The sequence below is a fragment of the Microcaecilia unicolor genome, chromosome 2 (assembly GCF_901765095.1).
Source record: "Microcaecilia unicolor chromosome 2, aMicUni1.1, whole genome shotgun sequence".
NCBI classification, from domain to species: Eukaryota; Metazoa; Chordata; class Amphibia; order Gymnophiona; family Siphonopidae; genus Microcaecilia; species Microcaecilia unicolor.
The window spans coordinates 255,687,651-255,712,922 of record NC_044032.1 but is presented as its reverse complement, the minus strand read 5'-3'; the positions used below and the strand labels follow the sequence as shown (position 1 = coordinate 255,712,922).

The following is a 25,272-nucleotide window of genomic DNA, read 5'->3' as shown; positions in this document are numbered from 1 at the left end:
CTTTTCCTTCTTTTTCTTGGTGATTTGCCCCTTTTTTAAGGTCACCATTGAGTTGTTTGATTTGGCCATGGCTGTTTTCCCTTCCATGTCATTGAAGGTACCCAGTGGCTTCAAGCGCTGTGTGCCCAGTGCAGTCGGACCATCTCTGAAAAGGATAACCATTCTTGGTGTCTCCATTGTTTGGGACCTAAGCATACCCCTTAGTTGTATTCTTTGCCTTTGTATGAAGAAATTGACTCAGCTGGCCAGAGAGGCTCAGAGAGAGAGCGTTTTTGGAGCCTGGTCTGAATCCTCGACATTGGCATTGGTATCTGCATCGAGCCTTGCACCAGAATCAGGTGCATCAGTTCCTATGATTGCTAGGCCCATGCCAGACACTGGGAGTGGGTGTTCATCGAGCAGTTCTCCACCTACCTCTGTGTCGGCCACTGTACAGGGCCCTTGGGACCAGTCAGCATCAACCCGACACCAAGGAGACGGGATTCAACGTTGTCGTCTTAGGTACCGAGGAGTATTGATGACTGGCATCATGTGAAGGCCAAGAAGCATCGATCCCCCTCAATGCATGGTGCAGGGAGCACTGGGTCACTGAGGGATCCGGTCCCCAAGAAGCGTTGGCACCAGGAGGAGCGGTCTCCCTCCATCAAGGTGCCAGCGTGGGTGTCTCCATGCAGCCAGGACCAGGTACCCGCACCAACCCCGACAGTTCAGCAGACTGCCTCTGGCCAACACCTCATCCTTTCCCAATGGTGGCCCTTGATGAGCGCATTCGGTCCACACTCCATCAGCATTTGGTGGGGCTCCTTCAGAGTGCATTGGCATCTGGAGTGCTTGCACCAGTTGCACCCCTTCCTGCTGCCTCACAAAGCCCTCAGCCTGCAGTGAGGTCTCCGACCCTGGTGCCACCCATGCTGGCACCTCCTTCGATGTCAGTGGAGGAAACTTTGCCAGAGTCGCGGGTGGAGCCTACACCTCGACGCCCTTCCAGACAAGGTTGTGGTTCCTCTTTCTCAAGGCATGTTTGATCTCAGCCCTCCCATGAGGAGTTCTTTGCTGACACCAATGAGGAGCCCTCATGGATGTCTGATCAGGACCCTAGGTACTTCTCGGAGGAGGAGTCCTATGGTATCTCATCTGACCCCTCCCCTCCAGAGGAAAGGAAGAAGTCTCCACCTGAATACCTTTCCTTCCCTGGTTTTGTCAAGGAAATGACGGTTGACCATTCTAGTTTGTTTGGAGACTTAGGATGAACCCAGGGCTGAGATGTTTGAGGTCCTGGACTACAACTCTCCTGCTAGAGTCTGTGATGGTCCCGCTTCACTGGATCCTGAAAGATGTTCAGGTGAAGAACTGGGAGTACCCTCTGTCAGTCCCTGTCCTGCCCAAAAAGATTGATATCATGTACAGGATCCAGAGTTCCCCAAGTTTTGACAGGCCTCAGTTGCCTCATTATTCCCTGGTGGTTGAATCCACGCTCAAAAGAGCCAGGAGTTCCGGGGACTTTGCTTTGGCACCCCCAGATAAAGCAGCTTGAACCATGGACTCTTTTTGGTGTACAGTTTACCTGATTTTGGCAGACTCTCTGTCACCGGAGCAAGCCATATCTCTTCACCAGCTGGCCAAGCAGCAGAAGGCGTGTCATACGGTTTTGACCAGGGGCACTTGCGATACTTTTGATGTGGCATCCAGGATCTCCACCCAGAGTATAGAGATATGCAGGCTTTCATGGCTGTATGTCTGTTGGGCCCCGCAGTCCAGCAAAGATTGGCAGATTCCATGTGCCAGGGGATAACCTTTTTGGAGAGAAGGTGGAGGAGGTTGCTGACCTCATTAAGAAGCATACTGATACCATTGATACTCTCTCCCACCAGACGCCTTCTGCCCCTTTCTCATCCAGGAGGTTTTCAAACAAAACAAAGAGAGCTCCCTACTACTCTCAAAGGTGTAGGTATGCTCTTTTTCACCAGCCTCAGCACTTCTATTCTCATCAACAGTTTGCGCCTAAGGCCCAACTGCATCCCCAGTCAAAGCAGGGGATAAGCTTTTGACTGTGTTCAGCAGAGCATAGCCGCCATACCAGTGACTGCATGTTCTTTCAGCTCTCGGCACAAAGAAGTACATGCAGAGGAACTCTCTGCTTTTCTGAAGGCCCAAGCGGTCAAGCCCGTTTTACCAGGGAAAGAAGGGCAGGTATTCTATGCCAGTTACTTCCTTGTCACAAAGAAAGGGGGGGGGGGGGCTGTGTCCCATCTTAGACCTAAAGGTCCTGAACAAATTTCTGGTCAAAGAAAAGTTCAGAATGATTTTCCTGGGCACCCTTCTCCCAGTGATTCGGGAAACAAATTGGCTATGCTCTCTGGACTTAAAGGAAGCCTACACTCACATCCCAATATTTTCTGTGGCCTGAAAGTATTTCAGATTTTGGGAGGAAACATGTCACTTCCAAAACCGCGTGTTGCTGTTTGGCCTTGCGTCAACTCCCAGTGTTTTCACCAAGTGTCTAGCACTAGTCGCAGAGTTGCAATTCAGACTTGGAGTCCATGTGTTTCCCTATCTGGGTGATTGGCTGGTAAAGAGCACATCGAAGGACAGTGCTCAGTTCACCAGGCGGAGAACTATTCTAGTGCTAGATCTACTAGGGTTTGTTTTAAACTACCCCATCTGCTCCCGGCTCAGCTGTTGGAGTTCATTGGAGCCCTTCTAGACACACAACAAGCACTAGCCTATCTTCGTGTGCCAAAGGCAGACACTCTAGTTGCAATCGCCACTCGGGTTCGGGCCAGCCAGCAGGTCACAGCTTGGCAGATGTTATGGCCTCCATGGTGCATGTTACACCCATGACAGGTCTTCATATGAGAACTACCCAGTGGACTCTAGCTTCCCAGTGGTGTCAGGCTTCTGAGAACCTAGCGGATGTCATCCGAGTGACATTCTCTGGTGGACGGTTTGACCGTGGGACTTCCATTCCAAATTGCTCAGCCTCAGAAGGTGCTGACGATGCATCCCGCCTGGGGTGGGGGACTCATCTAGATGGGCTTCACACACAGAGAGCTTGGTCAGCTCAGGAAGCAGATCTTCAGATCAACCTTCTGGAACTGCGGGCATTCTGGAATAAGGCTTTCAGGGATCGGCTGGTCAATCAAATTGTACTCGGTGAAGTGGACAATCAGGTTGCAATGTATTACACCAACAAGCAGGAGGATACCTGATCATACCCTCTGTGTCAGGAGGATGTAGGAATGTGGCACTGGGCCATCCAGAACAGGGTAGTTCTCAGGTCCACATACCCTGTGGGCAGATCCAACACCCTGAATGACAGACGGAGCAGGGTCATGTAACTGCACAAGTAGTTTCTCAGCACACATGTTACTTACGAGATCTTACGAAAGTAGGGCACCCCCTCTGGGTCTCTTTTTCCACTCCATTCAATCACAAAGTCCTTCGGTATTGTTCCAGGTTCAGGGCACATGACAGACTAGTGTTGGATGTTGTGGGGGAACGGTCTTCTGTATGTTTATCCTCCCATACCTCTCGTGTGGAAGACTGCTGAAACTCAAGGAAGACCGAGGAACATGATTCTGATCACCCCCTATTGGCCCAGACTGATCTGGTTTCCTCTTCTTTTGGACTTATCCTCCGAAGAACCATGGAGATTGGAGTGTATTCTGAGACTCATCATGCAGAAAGAGGGCTCTTCTGCATCCCAACCTCCAGTCCCCTAGCCCTCACAGCCTGGATGCTGAGAGCTTAGAATTTGCTTGCATCTTCCTGAGGGTGTCTCCAAGGTCTTGCTGGCTTCAAGGAAAGATTCCACTAAGATGTTAACTCTTTTAAATGGAGAAGGCTTGCCATCTGGTGTGAAGGCAGGGCCCTAGATCCTTTTTCTTGTCCTTCACAGACCCTGCTTGAATACCTTCTACACCTTTCTGAGTCTGGTCTTAAGACCAACTCTGTAAGAGTTCACCCCAGTGAAATTAGTGCTTACCATCATCTCTTGACAGCTTTTAGTTGCTTCATAAGAGTTTTGCTTTTGACACAGCTCCCTGTCAAACGTCCGCCTGTGACATGGGATCTCAACATCGTCCTTACCCAACTGATGGAAGCTCCTTTTGAGCAGCTGGAATCCTGTCATCTGAAGTACTTGACTTGGAAGATCATATTTTTGGTGGCTGTTAATTTCAGCTTTCAGGGTCAGTGAGCCTCAGGCCCTAGTAGCAGATCCACCTTACACTAAATTTCATCATAACAGAGTAGTTCTCTGCACGCACCCTAAGTTCCTGCTGAGGTTGTGTCAGAGTTCCATCTGAACCAGTCAGTCGTTCTTCCAACATTTTTTTCCAACCTCATGCCCATCCTTGCAAAAGTGCACTGCACACCTTGGACTGCAAGCAAGCCTTGGCCTTTTACTTGGAGCAGACTAGGCCCTACAGACAGTTCACCCAGCTTTTTTTTTTTATCCCAACAGGATGGGGGCTGCCATCGGGAAACACACAATCTCCAATTGGCTGGCAGATTGCATTTCTTTCACTTACACCCAAGCTGGGTTGACTCGTGAGGGTCATATCAAGTCTCATAATGTCAGAGTCATGGCTGCATCAGTAGCCCACTTGAAGTCGGCCTTTATAGAAGAATTTTTCAAAGCTGCAATGTGGTCTTCAGTCCACACATTTACATCCCACTATTGTCCTAGAGTAAGATACCTGACTCAGTGGTTGGTTTGGACAGACAGTTCTGCAGAATTTGTTTGGTATCTAGAATCCAACTCCACCCCCCAGGCTCATTTTTGTTCTGTTCCAGGCTGCACTCTCACACAGTATGTATATATTTTCAGGTTAATTCTTATTTTGACCTTGCCATTGCAATATCCTATTGTCCTACTGTTGTTTTCAGTGAGCCTGGTAGCTAGGGATTTCCATATGTGAGAAGGATATGGTGTGCTTGTCCTCTGAGAAAGCAAAGATACTTACCTGTAGCAAGTATTCTCTGAGGACAGCAGGCGGCCATTCATTCTTAGATACCCTCTCACCTCCCCTTGGAGTTCTCCTGTCCTGATAGCTATACTATTGTACTGATGGTCCTGTGCTCTCACGGTGGGCGGGAAGGCACTCATGCATGTGTGGTGGGGACACTGTTGTGTATATTTAAAGCTGTACACGCTTTTTTAAGCATTCCGCACTGGGCGACATGGATGGCATCACCCACATGTGAGAATGAATGGCTCGCTGTCCTCAGAGAATACCTGCTACAGGTAAGTATCTTGCTTTTCTCCCCGGGCATGGATTCAGAGAGTCACCCATTTAGAACATGTACTAACAGACAAAGAGATTATTATGAGATTTCCTGTAATTTTGAGGACCACTTATTCTAGATCTACAGATTTGTTAGTGTATCATCAATTATCACATTATATTCATGCACTATCACGGGAGGGACTATGGTAATACGCTTAGAGCTTGGTTTGAGTCCCCTTCCACTGATAGACTTTGTTCTGAATTGCATATAAGCCTAAATCAAACGTCGGGGGGGGGGGGGGGGAGAGGGATGACCATTTACAGATAGTGGATAGATGGGAAAAAGATCTGGGTTGTCAGTTGAATATTAACCTTAGATGTATAATAATACCAGCCACAGTCCATGCTGCTGATAATGTGCGAATGTCAATTTCGTGTTTTGCTTTGTAAGTATGCTGCTCAAAAGCAAGCATTTCATATGGGTTCTGTGAATTCTGTTGTGTGTCTAAAATGTCAAAAAATGGATGTCGCATTTCTCCATTCTCTCTAGAGCTGTCAGTCCCTACAAGTTTTCTGGAAAAGAGTTCTTGGTTATTAAGCAGGCATAATTAGTCAATGCATACTTTTTTCACCATTGTTCTTGATCAGACTGAAATGTTAAATCTTCAGGGCATGACTTTTTGTAGAAAAGCATGCATTGTTGGAAAAAATGTGTTATGCAAAAATGGATTCAGAGTGAGCCTCCATCTTGGTGATGTGTACAGTTTCACAATTTAATGATGCTGGAATTGAGGGGGGAAGCACATTACACCTTTAAGTGTAGGAAATTCTTTTTGTTGATATGAGAGGCCTATATTCAAACTTTGGCTCCTAGATCATGAAGTCCTATTCTGAATTCCTTACATTTATAACTGGAATGGAGAAGCGTGATGTACAGCCTCCTTATGATGTACAGCCTTCAAAAGTGAAGGAAGGGAACAGTAGGACATTAATTTGTTTTTCATGATTTACAGTGGTTAACCAGTTGGGGGGATTATAGTTTTGGAAATATTCCTCCCATTTGGGTGTCCCTCTGTGTGTTTCATTAAAGCACAAGTTTGAGTTCCAGGAAGTAAAGAGATTCTGGGTTCCAAGAGGTTGTGTTGTGTTTGTGTGAAGGAAACATGCTTTCTTTATCTTCATTGTTCCACTATGACTTGGTCATATTTTCAGTTTGGGGAGACATGCTCACAGTTATAGGACTAGTGTATGGAATTAGATGTTTTTGTTTTAATTTTCACAGAAAGGATGGTAAATGCATAGAACTGCCTCTCAGAGGAGTAGGTGGGACAGACAGTAACAGAATTCAAGAAAGCTCGAGATGAACAAAGAGGATCCTTAGTGGTCAGGAAGTGAGAGAAGTCTGTGGTGTTTCATCAAGATAGTGGGCCTGATTCTCCTTCTCTGTCTACATATTCCATGAGAGCGGTAGGAAGAAGATTAGGGAGGTTTAGTATTGCAAATGAGCCACCCTTCAGGCCCTCAAATTTTTAGAACTGATTGCTGAGGTATATCCTTAGCAATGTGTGAACAGGAATAATTGGGCAGAGTGGACGGGTTATTTGGTCTTTTTCTGCTGCCATTTACTGTATAACTATGAATAAATAAGCCATCGTGGCACTATATAACCTATTTACTCTCTATATTAAAGGATTGAATTCTCCAGTGAAATGGATAGAATGTCACCAAGATTTTGAAATCTGACATTCTGGTTTCACAAGGAGCTCATTTCAAAAACCACAGCTAGTTCCCAGTGGAGAAGAGATGAAGAATCTATTTTTGCCTTCTTAGTGACAGAAATACAAGAGGGGTTAGGATTTTACTGTCAAAGCATAGTCCTATAAAAGTAAAAGAGAAATTCAATGAACTGTTTTCCCCCACAATTGAATTTCCCTCTTTAAGGAAAACACTGTTTGTAGACCAAGAACTATTAGGTGTATTGCATCTTGTTGGTCTCCTCCTTGCTTGCCACTGGTTCCACATCATTGAATCTCCAGACTCACCCTGCTGGATTTCCTCTTTCTTAGATGTGGACTTCAACCAACTACAAGGTCCCAACCGCATCATTGTGCCCTTCCTGGCCTGTGGAGACCTCAGTGCCTATGATTCTGACCGCACTTACCCTCTGCAGGTGAGAATCCTGACCAAATAGGACTCTCTTCTCATTGCTGAGAGAGGGAGGACATTAGATTATCTTCTTTTTTTTTTTTTTTATATTTCTGATCTTACAGCCTGATTTTTTTTCTTTCTGCATGGTGTAAATACCTGTGCTGTCTCCATTTATGTTGTAGAGAATTATTTATTTATTTATTTATTTTCAGTATTTATATACCGCCTAGACCATAATTAGTCACAAAGAAGTCATTGTTGCATTCTCTAGAACCTGAAATCCTGGTAGCCTCCTTCCAGTACTCATTCACTCCGCCTTGTGTGGATTGCTAAAAGTTGTGATGTAGTCGTTCATTTGAAGTGGACAAATGCTATGACATTTTGGGAAACATACATTGGCAGCTAACATTAGGTGTATAAAAAGAGTGAAGTTCACCTTACAGACTGATTTTATCAAGACAATAAGCTTTCAAGGACATCTGATGAAATGATTTTCCTCAAAGCTCATGCTTCAATAAATTGGCTGGCCTATAATGTACCCCCAGACTTGGTAATTTTTCCTGTCACAGGCTGACTTGGCTACTGCTCTGGAAATTAGCATATCAGTAAATCAAACCATACTTGCAGGTTATATTCATTTTGAAATGTTCCTGAAAGCTTCCTCTGGAAACATCATCGCTCTTCTGTGTATATATTGTCTCAAGTTCAGGAAATGCCATCTGGTTTGGTTTCTTGATATGATATAAGGCTTAAGGACATAAGAATTTCTATATGGGTCAGACTAAAGGTCCATCTAGCCCAACATCTTGTTGCCAACAGTGGTCAATCCAGGTCACAAGTACCTGGTGCAATCCCAAAAAAGTAGCAAGATTCCAAATTACTTAACTCCAGGAACAACAGTGGCTTTCCACAGGTCTACCGAACAACAGTTTATTGGATTTTCTTCCAAGAATTTGCCATACGCTTTTTAAAATTCAGCTCCACTAACTGCTTTTACCACATCCTCTGGCAATGAGTTCCAGAGCTTAACTATGCGCTGGGGGGAGGAACATTCTTATATTCTGAATGATTAATATGTTCTTTAGTGAGCATCAAGCTCCCTTTTTTGCCATAGTAATTGTTTGTAGGGCGTTCTTACTGCATTCCTCTGTACATTGCAGTAGGGGTTGGATTTAGGGTGGTGGTACTCATAGGAAGAACCTGAGCGTGGTGAGGAGGGGAAGTTTCTCCCCTTAGAGATTATAAAGCACAGGTCTGAAGCAAGTGGAATCAGCCTCCTGATTAGCGCAACTATTTGGTGCCCTAGGCAGTTGGTTTGGAAACTTATAACCCCATAGTGCAGAGTTCTGTTATTTGTATCAGTTGTACAGAAAGTTGGATATTTTGTACAGGCTTTGATAGTATTTATTCTAACAGAGGGGATAGTGCAGTGCATGAGTCTGAGACCACAATTTTCCCTTTTTATTTGCAGTCTGTTCCATATTGTGCTGCTGTCTTCAACTTCTGGTCATTCTTTATCACCTTATGCACATTTTATATCTTATTTTGCTGTACAGCTGGAGCCTGGGAAAGAATACACCTACCTGCCTCCAACTCAGCCCCCGATCCTGCCTCCCTATCAGGAAGCTTGCTTCTTAAAAAGGAACAACCTGCTAGCCAAGGAACGAGGGCCTACCCTGTTGGAGGAGAGCAGTCTCTCTGTCCCACTGCCATCAGCCAGCCAGGAGGAAGAAAAGTTGGCGTGTGATCCAGCCTTTCACCGTGATGCTACTGAATCTCACCAGGTCATGGTGGAGAAAACCTGTCTCTCTGCCCCACTACTATCAACCAGTCAGAAGCAAGGGAAGGTAGTGAGTGACCCAGTTTCAGACTGTGATACGACTGAATCGCCCCCATCAATGGGGGAGGAGACCAGCAACCCCTTTCCAGCGCCAAGACAGGAACGAGATGGCATATCACATGGTGCAGCTTGTCTCAGGGTCATCACTGACTTGCCCCAGACCACAGTGGAGGAAGCAGTAGACAGACTGTCTATTTCATCATAGAATGGATTTTTTACCACATGGACATTTTACATTTACTTATCAGTTTTATTTTTTTAATAAAGTATTGTGGCTGCAGAATTATTCCACATGGATACATAAGTACATAACTATTGCCATACTGCGATAGACCAAAGGTCCATCAAGCCCAGCATCCTGTTTCCAACAGTGGCTAATCCAGGTCACAAATACCTGGCAAGATCCTGAAAAAGTTTAATACATTTTATGCTGCTTAATCCAGAAATAAGCAGTGGATTTTCCCCAAGACAATAAAGAGCAACAGCTTGTTGGTTGATCTCTATTTCTATTTGTACCTATGTGCATGGATCAAAAGACTCTAAAAATCTAAACATAGTGGGGTGGATATTTGAAGTCTAAAACAGAAAGTAAAGAGCCACTGAGCAGTGTAAGCCAGTTACTTTTAGCCGATTAACTTTGGATATTTGTGTGTGCTTTTACCACTTTCCTCTGTATCTGTGCTGAGTGTGCTTAACTTTGTCTTGCTCTCCTGCCGGAGTCTGTTCTGCCACTCTTTCGTGGACGTGTTCTTTTATTGTTTCTATGAGCTTACTTTCTGCAGTGGTAAAGACAAGGTGGGGGGGGAGCTGCTATTGGTCTATGTATGGGAAATTGTAGTCTCTTACCTAGTGTGGTAGTGAGTTCTAAGTCATCTCGACTACTGTAATGGTATATACGCAGGATGCAAAGAACAACTTATAAAGAAACTTAGACTGCCCAAAACACAGCAGCGAGACTAATCTTCGGTAAATCTAAATTTGAAAGTTCCAAGCCCCTTCCAGATAAACTGCACTGGCTACCACTAAAAGAATGAATTAACTTCAACATCTGTACCCTTGTCCACAAAATTCTTCATGGAGCAGCTCCAGGATATATGAACACCCTAATCAATCTTCCAGACAAGAATACTTCAAGCATGTCCTGTTCATTCCTAAATCTCCATTACCCCACTTGTAATGGCCTTAAATATAAATCCACTTATGCATCATCCTTTCCCTTCATTAGCACCCAATTATGGAGTGCCGTGCCAAAAGCTGTCAAAACCACTCAAAACCATCTCAGCTTCAGGAAATTACTTAAGACCAGCCTATTCTGGAAGGCCTACCCCAAGGATTCAACATAAAACCTAAAGTCCTTCAAAACAGCAAATTCATGAACCATTGTGGACTCTCTTATCTTTACCCTTTTCCCTCTTACCCTGTTCCTTCTATCCTATCACCACAATTTTATTGTATTTGTTTAACCACTGGACTGGCGATAGCCTTTTCAGTACATTGTAAGCCACTTTGAGCCTTCAAACATGTGGGAAAAGGTGGGGTATAAATGTGATAAATAAACCAGAGGAAGAACTGGCCAGAGTGGATGATCTGTTAGGTTTTATTTGCCATTAGCTACTAGGCATGTTATGTTGTCTTCTGTCAGATCCCTCTTTTCCCTTCTTTTTTCCAATGAGTATTAAAGAGTTTTTTTGTGTTTTGTTTTTTATTTAAACATGGCAGACAGAAATTAGCAAAACAACTACATGTAGCATAAATACAGCAGAATCACTGAATCAACTTTTACAAACAGAGATCTGTGTGAAAATACACTTCCCCAGCCATTATGTTTAAAATAAAATCCAACCTCAATCATTCTACAGTTCATTGGGTCGTGTAGAGCAGACTATGCCAGAGTTTGCCTCCAAGTCAAATAAGGATCCCCAATGAGTGCTTGTAAGCCCTCTATGTGTAGGGATGTTGTTGTAGGCCTTATATGGTTTTAGTTATTCTTTTCTGACCCATTTCTATTGTCTCGATGTCCATATGAGGGTGCAGCCTCCAGAGCTGAATGCAGTATTCTAGGTGGGATCACACCAGTGACTTGTACAAGGACAATATTCCAGCTGCAGCCACCCCCCCCCCCCCCCCTTAAACACCTGAGCATACTATGAGCTTCCCCTGCTGTTTTATCTCATTTACTGGCTAAATTCAGGTAATCAGAGATGATTACTACTAGATCTCCTTCCTCTTTAATGATGGTAGTGTTTTACTACTTAATGCTTTGTGACTAAATGCACTTTTGCACCCTAGTCTTTACCCTTTTTGTCTATGCAAAAATTGTGAATATCTTTTAATAAAAAATAAAAAATTGTTATTATAATACATTATCCTTGGAATTAATCACATGCAATATTAAATAGTCAAGGAAATATGTTCAACCAACCCATACAAGATATAAAAACTTATTATATAAAAAATGTTTGAAGTGATGTGCTCGGAACTTATATGTGACTGATATAAATGTGAAAACTCACATCTGGCAGTCCCTGTCATCTATCATTGCACATCATAAGTCTTTCCCTACCATAACATTTAAAAAAAAAATCAGCTTCTGTTACTTGCTCACAAGAGCTGTTCCATGTAGATAGATGCAGGACCGCAAATGACATTAACTAATGCACATTGTCCCAACTTTGTTCCAAGTTTCACCACAACTTCGTGGCTTCTTCAGGGGATAAAGGCTGTTATGCACTCTTAACACTCCAAGATGGCTTTACCTTTTTTGCCCTGAAGCACAGCATCTCATATCTTGACCAGTCTTTCAGTTTTTCCAAGTTCCCTTTCATTTCTTTTCACCCCTTTAGGTGTGCCTACTTTGATACAAGCATATAGTATCACCAATAAAAAATGATATGATTTAGGGAGGAAAGTGTGTGGAGTACTGGAATAGCAATGAGCTACGAGTCAAGAGTGTTTCTGGGAGATTCAAGGTTAAGTCACTGGCGCTGTCACTGATTATTTGTGACTTCAGCAAAACCATATATATTTCCCAGTCTGTCACTGTCTTCCTGCCTCATTATTCACTGCTCATTAATTCTAAAGTGCACCACCCGGTTTCCTTCATTCTCCGAGGACAAGCAGGCTGCTTGTTCTCACGACTGGGTGACGTCCGCGGCAGCCCCCACCAACCGGAAATAAGCTTCGCGGGACGGTCGACACGCAGGGCACGCCCACCGCGCATGCGCGGCCGTCTTCCCGCCCGTGCGCGACCGCTCCCGCCAGTTACTTTTTTTCCGCGACTGAGAGAGTTGTGTTTTCCCCTCTCTCTCGTTTCAGCCGCCGGATTTTTTCGACCGCGTTTACGCGGATCGTCGCTTTTGGCCTGTTCGGCCTCTTCTTCTTCTTCTTTCTCTTTTATTAAAAAAAAAAAAAAAAAAAAAAGAGAGAATTTTGCGCGTGTGGAGCACGCGCTCCTTCTTTTCCCTCGCTTTCTAGCGGGGACGCCTCGTTGCGGCCTAGTGGCCGCTCGGTCGGTTTCAGTTTTCGTGGTGTGATTTTAGCCACCATTGCCGACTTTGACTTCGCCGACGCGATTTTTCCGTCGATGTCCTCGAAGGTCCCGAGTGGATTTAAAAAGTGTGGTCGCTGCGGCCGGCCGATCTCGCAGACCGACACCCACGCTTGGTGCCTCCAGTGCCTCGGGCCGGAGCACAATCTCAAGTCGTGCGTTTTGTGTCTCGGTCTCCGGAAACGGACTCAGGTTGCGAGGCAAGTTCTGCGGGACCGTCTTTTTGGAACTTGCGCCGGCCCCTCGACGTCGACCTCGACGGCATCGGTATCGAAGACCGGTTCTTCGGTACCGGTATCGATGCCCGAGACATCGGCACCGATGGCAGCGACCCCAGGAGAACAGGTCCCGTCGGCCCGCCGGTCCGCCGGCGAGAGTGGGGTAGAGAGACCGCGTGGGCAGTCGGCCCCGGTCACTCCCTCAACTCGTGAGCCACGGGACCGAACCCTGTCGGACCCGGTACCTCGAGACCGAGGGGGATCGACCTCCTCCTCCTCCATGCCCTCCGGCGCCGGTGACGTGCACCGGAAAAAGGACAAGAAGCGCCGTCACCGGGAGCCCTCGGTGCACCCTGAAGGGGAGTCGACGCCGAAGCGTCATCGTAGAGAGGAGAGATCTCCGTCGGTGGTGGAGGTACCGACGCGTCGGGGTTCCGGCACCTCGGTGCCGTCTCCTGGCCCCCAGCAGCTTCCGGCACCGACACCCTTACCGGCCCCACCGCCTTTCCCGGCAGCGGGCCTGGACGAGTGCCTCAGAGCCATCCTTCCGGGGATCCTGGAAGGGCTGATGCGCCAGGCTGTGCCGGCGCCGGGGGTGCTTGCGCCCTCGGCGCCGATGACTGTGGCGCCGGCGAGCTCTAGCCCGGCGCCGGGGCAGTCGACACCGCCGCCGCTTGCGGTGCCGGTCTCGACAGCCACGCAGGTGGAGTCCCCGTCGACGTCGATGGAGGGAGCTCCGTCCCCGCCGGCGCGGGAGTCCACCGCTCGACGACACCGAGACCTCGGTGCCTCGACGTCGAGCCGGGCCCGGTACCGGACGCAGCTACATGAGCTAATGTCCGATACCGAGGATGAGGACTCGTGGGGGGAAGAGGAGGACCCGAGATATTTCTCCTCAGAGGAGTCTACGGGCCTTCCCTCGGACCCCACGCCGTCACCGGAGAGGAAGCTCTCACCTCCTGAGAGTCTCTCCTTTGCCTCCTTTGTGCGGGATATGTCTATAAGCATTCCCTTTCCCGTGGTCTCTGTGGAAGAGCCGAGGGCCGAGATGCTCGAGGTCCTCGACTATCCATCACCACCTAGAGAGTCCTCCACGGTACCGCTGCACAATGTCCTGAAGGAGACGCTGCTCCGGAACTGGGTGCGACCACTAACTAATCCCACCATTCCCAAGAAAGCAGAGTCCCAGTACAGGATCCACTCTGACCCAGAGCTCATGCGGCCCCAGTTGCCCCATGACTCAGCGGTCGTGGATTCTGCTCTCAAGAGGGCACGGAGTTCGAGGGATACCGCCTCGGCGCCCCCGGGGCGGGAGTCTCGCACTCTGGACTCATTTGGGAGGAAGGCCTACCAATCCTCCATGCTCGTGACCCGCATCCAATCTTACCTGCTCTATATGAGCATCCACATGCGGACCAATGTGCAACAGCTGGCGGACCTGGTCGATAAGCTCCCGCCGGAGCAGTCCAGGCCTTATCAGGAGGTGGTCAGGCAGCTGAAGGCGTGCAGAAAGTTCCTGTCCAGGGGTATCTTTGACACCTGTGACGTGGCATCTCGTGCTGCGGCCCAAGGTATAGTGATGCGCAGGCTCTCATGGCTGCGTGCCTCTGACCTGGACAACCGCACCCAGCAGAGACTGGCCGACGTCCCTTGCCGGGGGGATAACATTTTTGGTGAGAAGGTCGAGCAGATGGTGGACCAACTGCACCAGCGGGAAACCGCTCTCGACAAGCTCTCCCACCGGGCGCCTTCAGCATCCACCTCAACAGGTGGACGTTTTTCCCGGGCCCGGCAGGCTGCACCCTATTCTTTTGCAAAGCGTAGGTACAACCAGCCGGCCCGAAGGCCTCGTCAGGCACAGGGACAGCCCCAGCGCGCTCGTTCTCGTCAACAGCGTGCGCCTAAGCAGCCCCCTGCGCCTCCACAGCAAAAGCCGGGGACGGGCTTTTGACTGGATCCACGGGAACATAGCCGCCCTACAAGTGTCCGTACCGGACGATCTGCCGGTCGGAGGGAGGTTAAAATTTTTTCACCAAAGGTGGCCTCTCATAACCTCCGACCAGTGGGTTCTCCAAATAGTGCGGTGCGGATACGCCCTGAATTTGGCCTCCCTGCCTCCAAATTGTCCTTCGGGAGCTCAGTCTTTCAGCTCCCTTCACAAGCAGGTACTTGCAGAGGAACTCTCCGCCCTTCTCAGCGCCAATGCGGTCGAGCCCGTACCACCCGGGCAGGAAGGGCAGGGATTCTATTCCAGGTACTTCCTTGTGGAAAAGAAATCAGGGGGGATGCGTCCCATCCTAGACCTGAGAGGCCTGAACAAATTCCTGGTCAAAGAAAAGTTCAGGATGCTTTCCTTGGGCACCCTTCTGCCAATGATTCAGAAAAACGATTGGCTATGTTCCCTGGATTTAAAGGACGCATACACTCACATCCCGATACTGCCAGCTCACAGACAGTATCTCAGATTCCGCCTGGGCGCACGGCACTTTCAGTATTGTGTGCTGCCCTTTGGGCTCGCCTCTGCCCCACGAGTGTTCACAAAGTGCCTCGTGGTGGTGGCGGCGTATCTCCGCAAGCTGGGAGTGCACGTGTTCCCATATCTCGACGATTGGCTGGTCAAGAGCACCTCGGAGGCAGGAGCCCTCCGGTCCATGCAGTGCACTATTCAACTTCTGGAGCTGCTGGGGTTTGTGATAAATTACCCAAAGTCCCATCTCCAGCCTACTCAGTCTCTGGAATTCATAGGAGCGCTGCTGAATACCCAGACGGCTCAGGCCTACCTTCCCGAAGCGAGGGCTACCAATCTCTTGGCCCTGGCTTCGCAGACCAGAGCGTCTCAGCAGATCACAGCTCGGCAGATGTTGAGACTTCTGGGTCATATGGCCTCCACAGTTCATGTGACTCCCATGGCTCGTCTTCACATGAGATCTGCTCAATGGACCCTAGCTTCCCAGTGGTTTCAAGCCACCGGGAATCTAGAAGATGTCATCCGCCTCTCCACCAGTTGCCGCACTTCACTGCTCTGGTGGACCATCCGGACCAATTTGACCCTGGGACGTCCATTCCAAATTCCGCAGCCCACGAAAGTGCTGACGACGGATGCATCTCGCCTGGGGTGGGGAGCCCATGTCGATGGGCTCCACACTCAGGGTCTGTGGTCCCTCCAGGAAAAGGATCTGCAGATCAACCTCCTGGAGCTCCGAGCGATCTGGAACGCACTGAAGGCTTTCAGAGATCGGCTGTCCTGTCAAATTATCCAAATTCGGACAGACAATCAGGTTGCAATGTATTACGTCAACAAGCAGGGGGGCACCGGATCTCGCCCCCTGTGCCAGGAGGCCGTCGGGATGTGGCGTTGGGCGTGTCGGTTCGGCATGCTCCTCCAAGCCACGTACCTGGCAGGCGTAAACAACAGTCTGGCCGACAGACTGAGCAGAGTCATGCAACCGCACGAGTGGTCGCTCCATGCCAGAGTGGTACGCAAGATCTTCCGAGCGTGGGGCACCCCCTCGGTGGACCTTTTCGCCTCTCAGACCAACCACAAGCTGCCTCTGTTCTGTTCCAGACTTCAGGCACACGGCAGGCTAGCGTCGGATGCCTTTCTCCTCCATTGGGGGACCGGCCTCCTGTATGCTTATCCTCCCATACCTTTGGTGGGGAAGACCTTACTGAAGCTCAAGCAAGACCGCGGCACCATGATTCTGATCGCGCCCTTTTGGCCCCGTCAGATCTGGTTCCCTCTTCTTCTGGAGTTGTCCTCCGAAGAACCGTGGAGATTGGAGTGTTTTCCGACTCTCATTTCGCAGAACGACGGAGCGTTGCTGCACCCCAACCTCCAGTCTCTGGCTCTCACGGCCTGGATGTTGAGGGCGTAGACTTCACTGCGTTGGGTCTGTCTGAGGGTGTCTCCCGGGTCTTGCTTGCCTCTAGGAAGGATTCCACTAAAAAGAGTTACTTTTTCAAGTGGAGGAGGTTTGTCGTGTGGTGTGAGAGCATGGCCCTAGAACCTCGTTCTTGCCCTGCACAGAACCTGCTTGAATACCTTCTGCACTTATCAGAGTCTGGCCTCAAGACCAACTCAGTAAGGAATCACCTTAGTGCGATTAGTGCTTACCATTATCGTGTGGAAGGAAAAGCCATCTCTGGAGAGCCTTTAGTCGTTCGATTCATGAGAGGCTTGCTTTTGTCAAAGCCCCCTGTCAAGCCTCCTACTGTGTCATGGGATCTCAACGTCGTCCTCACCCAGCTGATGAAACCTCCTTTTGAGCCACTGAATACCTGCCATCTGAAGTACTTGACCTGGAAGGTCATTTTCTTGGTGGCAGTTACTTCAGCTCGTAGGGTCAGTGAGCTTCAAGCCCTAGTAGCTCATGCTCCATATACCAAATTTCATCACAACAGAGTAGTGCTCCGCACCCACCCAAAGTTCCTGCCGAAGGTGGTGTCGGAGTTCCATCTTAACCAGTCAATTGTCTTGCCAACATTCTTCCCCAGGCCGCATACCCGCCCTGCTGAACGTCAGTTGCACACATTGGACTGCAAGAGAGCATTGGCCTTCTACTTGGAGCGGACACAGCCCCACAGACAGTCCGCCCAATTGTTTGTTTCTTTCGACCCTAACAGGCTAGGGGTCGCTGTCGGGAAACGCACCATCTCCAATTGGCTAGCAGATTGCATTTCCTTCACTTACGCCCAGGCTGGGCTGACTCTTGAGGGTCATGTCACGGCTCATAGTGTTAGAGCCATGGCAGCGTCAGTGGCCCACTTGAAGTCAGCCACTATTGAAGAGATTTGCAAGGCTGCGACGTGGTCATCTGTCCACACATTCACATCACATTACTGCCTCCAGCAGGATACCCGACGCGACAGTCGGTTCGGGCAGTCGGTGCTGCAGAATCTGTTTGGGGTGTAAATCCAACTCCACCCTCCAGGACCCGAATTTATTCTGGTCAGGCTGCACTCTCAGTTAGTTGTTCTTCGTAGGTCAATTTCTGTTGTTTCCTCGCCGTTGCGAGGTTCAATTGACCTGGGTTCTTGTTTTGAGTGAGCCTGAGAGCTAGGGATACCCCAGTCGTGAGAACAAGCAGCCTGCTTGTCCTCGGAGAAAGGGTATGATACATACCTGTAGCAGTTGTTCTCCGAGGACAGCAGGCTGATTGTTCTCACCTTCCCTCCCTCCTCCCCTTTGGAGTTGTGTATTTCATATTTTTTGCTAGTCATTCAACTGGCGGGAGCGGTCGCGCACGGGCGGGAAGACGGCCGCGCATGCGCGGTGGGCGTGCCCTGCGTGTCGACCGTCCCGCGAAGCTTATTTCCGGTTGGTGGGGGCTGCCGCGGACGTCACCCAGTCGTGAGAACAATCAGCCTGCTGTCCTCGGAGAACAACTGCTACAGGTATGTATCATACCCTTTCCCAAGCAACAGGAAACTAAAAGGCATTCCAGAGTCCCACAGTATTTTTTTTTTCATTAATATTGGCCAGATTAAACTGTTTTATAGCATTACTAGTAAAAAAGGCCCATTTCTGTTTTAAAGGAAACGGGCGCTAGCAAGGTTTTCCTCAGAGTGTGTGGTTGGCAGGCAGTCTCGAGCGATTTCTAGGCAGGGGGAGGAGTAGGGAAACACTCCTCCCCCTGCCTGGGTCGTTTGCTGCTGGCTGGGTCGGAGGAGTAGGGAAACACGCTCCGCGTGTTTCCCTACTCCTCCCCCTCCCATTGTACACTTGCCACAGCCGATTCGCTGCTCCCTGCATTGCGGCTCCTCCCCTCTCCCTGATGTCACTATTATAACTCCTCCCCCTCCCATTGTACACTTGCCACATCCGATTCGCTGCTCCCTGCATCGCAGCTCCTCCCCTCTCCCTGATGTCACTATTATAACTCCTCCCCCTCCCATTGTACACTCGCTGCAGCCGATTCGCTGCTCCCTACATTGCAGCTCCTCCCCTCTCCCTCACGTCACTATTATTTACTCCATCTAACTCTGGCCGGAAACCACGGTTCCAGGCAGCCTCAGAATGTTGGAGGTGAGAATTATTATATAGGAAGAGCCTCTTTTACCAAACTGCACTAGCAATCCTGGCGTGGCAGTGCCGACAAAGCTCATTCACTTTGAACGGGCTTCGTCAACATTGCTGTGCAGGAATCATCAACGCAGTTTGGTAAAAGAGGCCCTAAATTTAACAGTTTTTCTTTTCTCCCTGGGCATTTCACTCTTTCTGCTCATCTTATGCTCAATGTGCCTACAAGTATGAAAGAAAAGGATATCTGGATCTTTGAAGGACTATGAAAACAAGTTCATGGGATCCTTGAGTTCTCTTGTAAGTGCTGGCAGTATTATTAAGAGTGGAGCTAATTTTATGCATCTAAAAGGGTTTTTATAAAATTCCCCCAGGAGTTATACACATAAAGGTACATGCCATGCCAAGATGTGTGCACTGTTATGTCACTTGTGTGTATGGGTGTTCTGGGGCAGAATTTAGGTGAAGCACCGGTGGAGGCACAGAATGGAGAAGTAGTCTAATGGTGGGCTGAGAACCTGGTTCAAATCTCCCTGCCACTCCTTGTGATCTTGGGCAAATCACTTAAACTTCAGGTGCAAAGTTAGGGCTCCATTTACAAAGCTGAGGTTGAAAGTGGCCTTAGCACACTCTTACATTGCCCGTTTCCACACTCTTAAGGCCATTTCTACCACAGCTGGAAAATGGCAGATTTTCCATTTTCTGAATTAATGGCCATGTAGAAACATGATGGCAGATAAGAGCCAAATGGCCCATCCAGACTGCCCCTCCACCGCAACCACTTTCTCCTCTATGTGCTAATGTTGCCGTTAGCGTGCAGCAAAACAAAAAGAAAGAACAACCCCCCCCCCCCAAAAAAAAAAAAACAGCAAAAGCCAAACAAGGGTGGAGTGAAGAAACAGACACAGATGTGCAAGTCTTTATTAATGAGACCCAACACGGTCACCACGTTTCAGCTATAAAGCCTGTGTCAGGAACCAAAATGTCAGGCTGAGATAAAGGAACCTTCAAAAAATAGACTGGAATTAAACAACCACCGGAGCTGACAAGACAACTGGCTCCCAATGCAGTAAGATTTACCGAGCAATACAGTGGTGGAAATAAGTATTTGATCCCTTGCTGATTTTGTAAGTTTGCCCACTGACAAAGACATGAGCAGCCCATAATTGAAGGGTAGGTTATTGGTAACAGTGAGAGATAGCACATCACAAATTAAATCCGGAAAATCACATTGTGGAAAGTATATGAATTTATTTGCATTCTGCAGAGGGAAATAAGTATTTAATCCCTCTGGCAAACAAGACCTAATACTTGGTGGCAAAACCCTTGTTGGCAAGCACAGCGGTCAGACGTCTTCTGTAGTTGATGATGAGGTTTGCACACATGTCAGGAGGAATTTTGGTCCACTCCTCTTTGCAGATCATCTCTAAATCATTAAGAGTTCTGGGCTGTCGCTTGGCAACTCGCAGCTTCAGCTCCCTCCATAAGTTTTCAATGGGATTAAGGTCTGGTGACTGGCTAGGCCACTCCATGACCCTAATGTGCTTCTTCCTGAGCCACTCCTTTGTTGCCTTGGCTGTATGTTTTGGGTCATTGTCGTGCTGGAAGACCCAGCCACGACCCATTTTTAAGGCCCTGGCGGAGGGAAGGAGGTTGTCACTCAGAATTGTACGGAACATGGCCCCATCCATTCTCCCATTGATGCGGTGAAGTAGTCCTGTGCCCTTAGCAGAGAAACACCCCCAAAACATAACATTTCCACCTCCATGCTTGACAGTGGGGACGGTGTTCTTTGGGTCATAGGCAGCATTTCTCTTCCTCCAAACACGGCGAGTTGAGTTCATGCCAAAGAGCTCAATTTTTGTCTCATCTGACCACAGCACCTTCTCCCAATCACTCTCGGCATCATCCAGGTGTTCACTGGCAAACTTCAGACGGGCCGTCACATGTGCCTTCCGGAGCAGGGGGACCTTGCGGGCACTGCAGGATTGCAATCCGTTATGTCGTAATGTGTTACCAATGGTTTTCGTGGTGACAGTGGTCCCAGCTGCCTTGAGATCATTGACAAGTTCCCCCCTTGTAGTTGTAGGCTGATTTCTAACCTTCCTCATGATCAAGGATACCCCACGAGGTGAGATTTTGCGTGGAGCCCCAGATCTTTGTCGATTGACAGTCATTTTGTACTTCTTCCATTTTCTTACTATGGCACCAACAGTTGTCTCCTTCTCGCCCAGCGTCTTACTGATGGTTTTGTAGCCCATTCCAGCCTTGTGCAGGTGTATGATCTTGTCCCTGACATCCTTAGACAGCTCCTTGCTCTTGGCCATTTTGTAGAGGTTAGAGTCTGACTGATTCACTGAGTCTGTGGACAGGTGTCTTTCATACAGGTGACCATTGCCGACAGCTGTCTGTCATGCAGGTAACGAGTTGATTTGGAGCATCTACCTGGTCTGTAGGGGCCAGATCTCTTACTGGTTGGTGGGGGATCAAATACTTATTTCCCTCTGCAGAATGCAAATAAATTCATATACTTTCCACAATGTGATTTTCCGGATTTAATTTGTGATGTGCTATCTCTCACTGTTACCAATAACCTACCCTTCAATTATGGGCTGCTCATGTCTTTGTCAGTGGGCAAACTTACAAAATCAGCAAGGGATCAAATACTTATTTCCACCACTGTATATAACATGTCATATAGCACTCCAAACCAAGGACTTTGTCATGCTGGCTTTGGTGGTGGTTTTGCTTCAGTCTGTATTCTGAAGGTCTCATATCAGCCTGAAATTTTGACTCCTGATGCAGGCTTTATAGCCAAAACACGGTGACCGTGTTGGGTCTGATTAATAAAGGCTCTTTGGACTTGCACATCTGTGTCTTCACTCCACCTTTGTTTGGTCTTGCCATTAACAAAAATTATTGCTTGAGCCCTTACTGCCACCTATTTTGTAGGCCGTAAAGGCTCATGCGCTAATCCTGTGCTAATCAGTGCACAGCAGTGCTGACGCTCTAACCGATTAGTGCAGAAGTGCCCACACTCCACCCCCCGCAGACACACCCTTGGCCAAAAAAGTAAAAAATATTTTTTTAGAGTGTGGATAGTACACACGCATTTGTAACTTACTGCAGGTTAAAAGACCCCTTACATTGTAAATACTCCAGGGACAGGAAAAATACTGTACCTGATTATAACTCAGCAGTAGATCGATGATAAGAAAAGTCCAGATTTATTCACCATATAGAACCACAAAATACAAAAATACCTAAAAGCCTGACAGGGCCAAGTTTCGCCCTCTCAAGGACTGCGTCAGAAGCTATTAGAAACCAGAAGGTTTAGTCCAAACATGTCACCTAATCATTAAAAACTTTCCTTAGTGCAGCCTCAACTTGTGTATTTGTGCACTTTTTGCTTCTGTTTGTGGTGAATAAATTTGGACTTTTCATATCAATCTACTGTTTTTTTTGCCTATCTTGGATTTTGTGGATCGCCTGCCTGTTTTGTTCCTTGGACCCTGATTGTAACTCGACTTGAACTTCTGTATTCCAATTTACTCAAGTACCTTACACAGTAACATTTACACCTTCTCTTGAGCAGATGTAAATATCCATGGCTTCAGTCTAGCTGTAATGTTTTCCCACATTTACTCCTAGTATTTTATGAAGGCACATAGGTGCCTGCTTATCCTCCAAACCTAGGTAGCTTATTATAAAATTACCCTCCACAATTCATCAAGCTGCAGATATGTTCCCTGAAGACCTTTGTGTTCAGTATATCCAGTGTAAGACTGATGACCTTCAAGGATGAAAAAATTATATTGCATCTGTTGTGCAGAGTTTGTTTCTTTTGAAAGGGAGGGAGAAGGTTTAATATGGTCCTGTTAAAAGTCCATTCAGTTGTCTAGAAATTAATATGATTTTTGCTACTATTGCCCTAAGCTCTTTGAGCAGGGACTGTCCCTCTATGTTAAATTGTACAGCGCTGCGTAACCCTAGTAGCGCTTTAGAAATGTTAAGTAGTAGTAGTAGTAGTAAAAGGGAGTTATCTTCTTTTTTCTCATTAATGGAGGAGTTTGTAGTTTAGGTCTTTGTGGGGGGGGGGGGGGGGGGGGGGGATTGTCTGGAAATTTCATCTGACCTCTGTAATTAAAGATCTCACTTTAATATTTTGCTTGGCTCAGTGTGTTCATAATTGTCTCTGCCAATCATTGATAGTTTGCGCCAGTCAGTTGTGGCTAACCTTAGAGAGTTTTCATCTCAATCCAGTCACTTCATTGGTTTTCCTAAAATTGATTTAGTTTTGCCAGATTAACATCTTGTTCTGTGTCTCCTGCATTTATAAAGGTGCCATCAGCCACACACAAGGGCTGATGTATTTTCTGAGATGGACTTATTCATGGCACTATGGATAATGTCCCAGTGCTTTTTGCAAACATTGGCCTGGATTGCCCTTTAGGTTTTGCAGTACACAAGCTTGTAATAGGTAGAAGAGAGAGTCCCTTTTTTCATGACAGTACACCGAGATTTGAAAGATAAGCACCTCCAGGACAGTTCATGTGCCAGAGAATCATTCTGTGACTAAGCTGGTTCAGAGGGAGGCCCCCTTATAGCTGTCTATAACCAGTTGTTATGGACCCCGAGGTCTGGGAGTTTCAAACCACTTGTGTTTCATCTGACTAAGGTCTGATTAAATGTGTCTAAACTACCGTGGCTTCGTTAGTATTGATATAATTTATCTGAGCATGAACCTGAATGCCATTCACTGTTGAAGTTGCATGAGATGCGGCAGAGTTCACTGTGTTACTAGTATTCCGAGTTTGGTCCTCTTGTTCTATCTTGGAATGCTTTCTTGCAGGGGAAAAGCAATTTGGCTTCAGCCCTGCAGTAGTTTGGAGTTCTCTAGATACGTTTTTGGCGTCTTTGTCAGCAGGAGGAGCAAATTGTCTGCCATCCCAAATGCCCATCTGCATCTTCTGTGCCATTTCAAAGTCAAACCTGTCCAGAGGAGTATGCTCAATGTGGCACAGGCTGTCTTCACTGTCACTGAGATGGCCGGGATTGGCCCCCAGGGACAAGTCATCTGTTTCAGAGAATCCAGAGCTGTGTAGGTATGCTGCGTTGGTCTGGGACGACTTATGGGCCTTTGGCTGCTTAACCCTTCTTTCTAAGTGTCCAGCCTCAGGGCTGGGCTCCACTTTACGGAAGCAGAAGCGGGCAAAAATGCCGATGAAGAACATTTCCACTGTCAAGGAGTAATAAAAGATGACTGGAAAAGAGAAGAACAGTTAACACCATAAATCTAATGTTACCAGTTGTTTCTGACAAAGTCTATACAAATTATCTACAAATATAATTTGACTTTCATATTCAATACAAAATTAATAACATATGTTTATTCATAAAAATGTATATACCACTTTAGTAATAATGTAGGGCAGAGTGTAGGCTATACATGATTATGAAGGCTGAGTAACCTAAACTGGGACAGACTTACAGAAGAAAGGTGGAGTAACTTACTCTGAGATCTGGTTTGCACAGAGAAAGGGGGGATGCAGGGAATGGCTCCCAGAGCCCCCATGGTTTCTAGGATGCCACTCTGAAGACCACAGAGCACTAACACTAGGATGATACAGATAAATTTGGAGCGTAGGCTGAACCCCTGGAGGGCATTCTTCGTTGCCTTGTAGAAGAGAAGGTAGCCATAGAATGAGAGGAAGGTGGAAATACCGATGAGGACATTAATGTAGGAATTTGGGTTGGTGTAATCCACCTAGAAAGAACATAACAAGTTAAGTTCATAGTATAGGAAACAGAGTTACTAATGGACTTCAGTTCTGCAGGACTGATTCCCCTACTTCATTCATGGACTAGTAGTTCCTGCATTTCTTAGAGAAACCAGATCACCTCCATAAGTGAAAACTGGGGAAGCAGATAAAACAAGGACTGGATTCAGTGCATGTCCCTAAAACGAATGAATTTGGTTGGTAACCTTACTTTAGAAAGAAGGGACTGTGCAGGATCTCATCTAAATCTTGAACACAGATGCCACATGCAAAACCATCTGTTTCAAATTGCTCCTTACGAACTTGCAAAGCCATGGCAGAAGATAGGTCAAGCCACTCCTGAGTTTGCTCTAACTGAAACTATGAGGCATGACTGCAGCTTGCATCTGGATAGTCGAGTGCAACATGAGGAGAACTCACATCACCATAGTCATACTTCTCATCTGTCCACAGGATGAGGCAGAGAAAGAAGAGGATGGTCCTGACAGC

General features: G+C 47.5%; 2 protein-coding genes across 4 annotated transcripts in view; one reads left to right on the top strand and one right to left on the bottom strand.

Annotated features, from left to right (window-relative positions):
- Window positions 1-9,588, top strand: part of LOC115462399 (putative tRNA (cytidine(32)/guanosine(34)-2'-O)-methyltransferase) — a 35,034-nt gene extending 25,446 nt beyond the window's left edge. For all 3 annotated transcript variants that reach the window (XM_030192409.1, XM_030192407.1, XM_030192408.1), the window contains exons 10-11: window positions 7,298-7,401; window positions 8,936-9,588. In XM_030192409.1, the coding sequence (XP_030048269.1) occupies window positions 7,298-7,401; window positions 8,936-9,424 (593 nt within the window). In that variant the 3' untranslated portion in view covers window positions 9,425-9,588. The remainder of the gene's footprint in view (window positions 1-7,297; window positions 7,402-8,935) is intronic.
- Window positions 9,589-21,692: 12,104 nt separating this feature from the next.
- On the bottom strand, window positions 21,693-24,670 carry LOC115463456. The gene is made up of 2 exons (XM_030193965.1): window positions 24,518-24,670; window positions 21,693-24,266 (listed from the first exon to the last, which is right to left on the bottom strand). The coding sequence occupies exons 1-2, from the start codon at window positions 24,576-24,578 to the stop codon at window positions 23,698-23,700; spliced, it is 630 nt and encodes a 209-aa protein (XP_030049825.1). The 5' UTR covers window positions 24,579-24,670; the 3' UTR covers window positions 21,693-23,697.
- Window positions 24,671-25,272: the final 602 nt, after the last annotated feature.

Excerpts from the sequence above, each read along its gene's own strand:
- LOC115463456 (XM_030193965.1), bottom strand. The coding sequence starts at position 24,578 with ATGGGGGCTCTGGGAGCCATTCCCTGCATCCCCCCTTTCTCTGTGCAA. Across the intron at positions 24,267-24,517 it reads TGTGCAAACCAGATCTCAGA|TCATCTTTTATTACTCCTTG; the intron begins GTAAGTTACTCC and ends TCTCTTTTCCAG.